At 36.2% G+C, this 6,000-nt stretch overlaps 1 protein-coding gene across 1 annotated transcript in view; it reads right to left on the reverse strand.

The window, feature by feature from the left end:
• The window catches only part of LOC110096028 (kinesin-like protein KIN-14L), a 77,209-nt gene that overhangs the window by 66,064 nt on the left and 5,145 nt on the right, over positions 1-6,000 (reverse strand). The window contains exons 3-5 of the mRNA XM_028700141.1: positions 2,243-2,329; positions 1,911-2,081; positions 1,659-1,765 (exon numbers count right to left, since the gene is read on the reverse strand). Of these exons, the coding sequence (XP_028555974.1) occupies positions 1,659-1,765; positions 1,911-2,081; positions 2,243-2,329 (365 nt within the window). The remainder of the gene's footprint in view (positions 1-1,658; positions 1,766-1,910; positions 2,082-2,242; positions 2,330-6,000) is intronic.

The raw sequence follows: 6,000 nt of genomic DNA on the forward strand, positions 1-6,000 counted from the left end.
TTGTTAAACCTATACACATTATTTGCACTTTATTTACTTGTCTTTCAATCACCATAGCCAAAAAACTTAATCATATTGGTAAGCAACAGAAAACTAATGTGTTGGTGCATGCTTTATCTTTTAACATTGGTATTGGTCATTCTTTTAACGAGAAAAGGACCAAATAGTCCCTTGACTAAGACTAAAACATTACTCAATATATTAAAGGATCATTTTGATCCATCAACTTCATAAGAGAAATCAAAGTAGTCCCACCATGATACTATTTTGATTCATTTTTAAAGATTTGAGGGATCAAATGATCCTTTAATATATTTAGGAATTATTTTGGTCCTTCATAAAGAGTCAAGAGACTATTTTGATCTTTTTCTCTCCTTTTAGTAATGTAACTATTTTACCAAATCAAATCACCACTAATCCTCTAATACTCCGTGTTGTATCCAGTTTATGCTGGTGGTATATATACAAGTAAAAACTAAATAAATTTACTCCATCCACAATTCTACTAGTAGCAACTAAAATCGGTAGCAACGTTCTCACAAGATGGTGATATTGCATGCCTTAAGGAAATTCACGATTCTTTCAAAGGAATGCATTGCTAATCCATCAACCTTTAAAGATTCTTTCAAATGAATGCATTACTAGTTCCATAAACCTGTCAAAAAGATCCAACACTTTTGCTCTTTACAGGGAGTTAAATCAGACAACGAATAAGTTAATAAACTGAATCAATATTTATCTTTATAAGGCCCATTATCATTTGTGGGCGAATTTTCATTATTTAATCGTTTATTTTAAATTTGTTTAATACGGATAAGAATGTATTCAATACAGCTGTAAGCAAACATTTATTGAGATCTGAGTCTGCTATTATCTCTTGATATTTTGTTGTTCATTGCAAACGTGTATTGTGTTATCACCCCTCCAAAATTCATCTTCAAAATCAAGGGCCTGCATGATCCAATTGAGTTTAAAGTGCCTGAAGTGCTTAAAGCTCAACAGAAACAAATGAAACATGAAGATCCATAAAACCGACCCCAAATAATTAGAATAAGGCTAATGAAAACGGTGGTATATTTAGATGCCATAAGTGCGTAACTTTCAACTATGTAAATATTGGAACATAAAAAAGCTCTGACTTCTCATATAAGCGTCAAAATTAATCTAAATAATTGAGACTTAAGCCTTTTATTGAACAGCACAATCGTCCAACCTTCATACATCCATCTTCAATTGTTAGACAAGAATTTTATGTATCCCTGCATTTCTCCAAATGTTTCAGTGCACTCAAAACTCCCACAAAAGTATTTAACCATAGGAGCCAATTATAATGGTCGGAGCTTCCCATCTCCAACAAATTGCACGTCTATAATTTGTTATCAAAGAAATAATGTGGTAGAGATTAATCTGTCATCATTAATCAATTGATAAGTACTTAACAGCAAGAAAAAAGGAAAAAAAGCTAGCTTAAGCTATTCCAGCAGCAATAAGTTTAATAACAAAACTAGTGTTATGACCTAAATGATGGCCAGATCAAATTCAAATTCAAAAATCAAAAACATAAAAGAAATGATTAGATATTAATTCCTGTTAGATTAAAAGAATATTAGTCTGGAAAGGAAGTCAGAGCCATAGTGGGGGAGAAGAGAGAATGGGACCATTGTGTGTGTTTTTCCAGAATTACTTTGCCCATATGCAAATATGGAAACATTATATCCATCAATTGCTGACTGTACGAAAGGTCGAACATCATCAAAGAATTCACCTGGCACAGTTTCAAAACCAAATCAGAATAAAACAAAAACAGAAAACTATATGTCAACTATTTACCATTTATAACAAGAATCAGACATTTTGTTTGTTAAAATGGAAGCTGCAAGGACAAAATTGCTCATCAGTTTAGGTCACACCTTGTCCAATATGGGGCCCATAAACTCTATCAAACTCGTAGTCCTTTTTTGAATTGGTAAAAGAGTCATCACCGGTATCAATGCGAATGGTAAAATCATCTGGAAACTCGACCACAGATGGACCTTCATCTTCGAAAGGGGGTCTTACACGACAAAATACCTTTATGTTCCCTGAGATCCAGAACATAAAAATCACTAGAACACACTAGGCAGATTGTTAAAAAATAAATGGAAACGAGAGGGCAGCGAATAAATTTTGAAACTTAATCAGCTACTGAGAATTGTTTAAGTTCAATTTTCGTGAAAATAAGTTAATGAAGTCATGGCGTTACCCTTGTTTGTCAATAATTCATTGAACAACCTTCTCTTCTCATCAAGCAAAGGTGCAATTCTTGCCTCAGCTTCCAAAGCAGCCTGATCTGAGGTGTAGAACAAACAGAAGAGAATTTTGGAACTTCTAAAAAAAATTAAATGCAGAAGAACATTTAGACAATAAGCAAATAAGATGAAAAGAACTACTAGTGCAGCTCTGAAAATTTTGAAGTATAAGCACACAAAGGATTTGTTGGTTTCCCAGCAGGTCCCACTTTTGAAAGTGGCTATAAAGTGAATGGGACGGTCAGTCCAGATGAATAAAATTCTTACGTTTTACTTTTCACTTTGGCTGCCAACCAAATAGCAAGAAGCGTCTTAGGAATTAAGGAGATAGCTGCTAGTCAGGTATAGAAACTAGGAAGTATGGCTGCTTCGGGATCTGTTTGGTTCCCAGCAAGCGATATAAGCTAACTCCAAAGATTTGGTAAAGGCTGATGATGGAGTAATAGAAGCGGGTTATGCAACTTCATACAAATGACTAAGGAACTAGTGAACAGAAAAATCTTTCTAAATCCTTCCCCGCTAACCTGCCAAACAAACACCAAAAAGTATCTCCCTTCCCATGCGCCATTTCTGCAAACCACCTATGCTCAATCAAAACAGGCCTTCGGTGGATGAGATACAATCAGCTGGATAACAAAAGATGGTGGCAATTATCAAACTGCACACCAGCAAAAGACACATTTGACTAGGAATATGGGTCAGTAGAACAAAATCAGCAGGTCGCATTTCAACAGCACGAGATAAGCTATGGCACAGGATTCATGTGGTCACTGCTTGGGAGCTCATGGTCATGCATCGTTACAAACAGGATCTTTGATTGTTGCATGACCAAGTTTAAATATAGCATACAGAATAATCTCATTTCTCAAAATATGAACAATAGAAATATTCAAATATTAAGTAGCATTAGCTTGCTTTAGCCAGAAGCAAGTCGAGCTGACAATGAATCAATCGTAAGAAATTTCATTACCCAGTTTCTGGCGTATTCATATAAAAATTGGCATATTTTATATAGAATAAAAAGGCCGATATAACATTAATTAATCAAGCCGTTAGACTTAATCATTGAATCTAAAAACAAACATCAGTTAATTATGCATGCCTCTTTAGTTTTATCTATTACTATTAAGAAAGATACATATGCTCTTGTGTAAATATTTTGTTGTTAAAAGATTCTATTGCATGTTATGAAATACCCAAAACACAATAGAAAACTCAACCAACCTATTTGCTTTTGCAGCCAAAGATTACAATTGATTAAAACAAATAAAAACTACAAAATTAGGGGGCAAAATTAATTCAAGAGAGGGAGACAATAATCATTTGAGCAGTTTAAGTACTTTAAACAGCAGAAGATAGAAAATTCAACTTTTTGTGTTATTAGACACCACCTTATCCTGTCAATAATCATTTGAGCAGTTACAGTGTAGCACGGAGAAAGTGCCACCAAACCACCTTGGTAGATCAGGAGTTTATTGATAAGACTAAAAGTACCCATATCCCTTTTGCCAGTGATAAATTGGTAGATAGACTGCTGTCTTTCTACAACGAGCCAATTAGAATTATCGTGTTTATAATAAGTAAAAGCAAGATTCCTTCAGTTAAAGCTCCATAATAGCTCATACAGATTGACATTTCAACCTTTTCTAAATTAATCAGTTCGACTCCTCACTTTTCCAAAAATATACACAAGAAGGTTCATTTGCAACTATCCCTCCCACTCCCTTAATCTCATTTTTGCCACAGCCATGGTGATGGAAAGTGCCAATTCTAGCCTCAAATCCAGACAACCCCATCCACATGAATGAATCTGGGTTAGGAGGGAAGCGGTGACATCTCTTTAACTTGCCAACAAGAAGATATTTAATGACCCAGGTAAATTTCATTTGAAAAATAGACCATCAGCACAAGGCATGACAAGCTATTTATTTAAATCCAAATGGAAGTAACGCAAACCTAATTATCACAAACATTAGAAGCAAAGATGATAAATGTAAATGTATTTAAAACAAAAAAAAGAAGAAGATGATAAATGTATTTAGAATCCAAATCTGCATATGGTTTCTATTGATGGTTAGTCTCATACTTTAAGGCCTCATAATTATACATCTAAGCTCTGCACGTCTACCTAAGAGGTTTGGTAAGTGAATAATTGAATTGCATCAATTGTAGCATGCTCTTATTTATACTTAAAGAATACATAATTATTTGAAAGATTCTAGTTACAAAACCTCTGAAACTAAAACAAGCAAAACAGTTATATGTGGTTTAATATTTGGGTGGTACTAATCATTATATATATGACATCAGTCGGAAAGTCTACCGTCGACGTGGCCGTAGATCAACAGCCACGATTTATCCGATGTACTTTTGATTTTATTATTGTTTCCTTAGTGATGTATTTTTATTTCAGCATTTTCTCTTTTTACCCTTACTTGAGGGATTGAGTCATGTAGCCCCTTGAGGGTATTTGAGTCATTTTGTTTTATGTCGTTGTAAGAGGCTATTTAAAGCCTTCATCTTGTTCTTTTGAGGTTAATGAATGATAATCACAAAAAATTTCTGCAATTGTGTTCTTGAAGCTTAGGTGAGAGCTTGAGAAAGAATTTGAGAGTTTGTTGGAGCCTAGGAGAGGCCACCCGTCGTACCCAACAGTCACCTCCGGTGGCTCTTGGTTCTCCTCCTCTCCTTTCTTCCCTTCTACCCAAGTTCCACCGCCGGCCATCTCCACCACCAACCACCACCTCATAACCCCTCCTACCAAAGCTCACCTCAACCTAACCACCAACTCAATCCCTTTTCTTCATTAGCTCCTCCACCTGCCCCACCCAAGCCAAGCCCCACCGCCGGCCACCCTTGTTTGACGCCATGAATGAGGAGTCAATGTGATGTGAAACTACTAGGAGTTACGATTAAAATTAAAAAGAGAATTGTTTAAGTTTGCTCTTATAAGTTTATTTCGATCATGCAAGATAGAATTAAGAATTAGAAAAGTTAACTTGCTTAGGCCAAAGATTAGCAATAGAGAAATTAACCAAAGCTATTCATTCAAATTTCAAGGAGATTTAAATGCTAAATACAATCAACAAAATCCAACACTTAACAATGAGAATTTCAACTTGAGGCTGTTTCTCTCAATTAATAGTAGGCTTTTAGTGGAGAAAGAAGGTCCAAGCGATGAAGGATATTACCACTATAGAAGCGAGACCGAAGAACCTCGTTGGTGGAAAAGTAGCCGGCGGGGAATGAGGTAGTGGGCGGCTTACGAGGCTCCAATCGTGGCTTGAGAATCGTCGGTCGAAGATGCTAGCAAGAATCGGGACGACTCGGTCCAAATATTCTTCCACGGTGGTCTCGTCTTCAAATCCTACGTCAAAGCACGAAGATCTTAGAATGTTGATGCTTCCGTCGGCGTTGAATACAAGACCCCACTCAAACTCCGGATCCGCCATTCAACATTGAAGAGAATAGGAGAGGGGCCGTCCACGTTGTCTCTAGGCTTCTCAACGCATGAGAGAAGGAGAGAGAGGGGAGGGGTCGGCGGGATCCTCAAGGGAGAAGATGAAGCCGGCGGGTGCAAGGAGGGAGAGCTAGGGTTTGGAGAAAATATGCTTAGGAAATTATGGGAGAGATTAATCAAATCTGAAATTTAATTTCAGTTTTGAGTAATTTAGGAGGGAATTGATTTGAGATTTGAATTTCAAATCAATTG

Source organism: Dendrobium catenatum, unplaced genomic scaffold (genome assembly GCF_001605985.2).
Source record: "Dendrobium catenatum unplaced genomic scaffold, ASM160598v2 fragScaff_scaffold_1456, whole genome shotgun sequence".
NCBI classification, from domain to species: Eukaryota; Viridiplantae; Streptophyta; class Magnoliopsida; order Asparagales; family Orchidaceae; genus Dendrobium; species Dendrobium catenatum.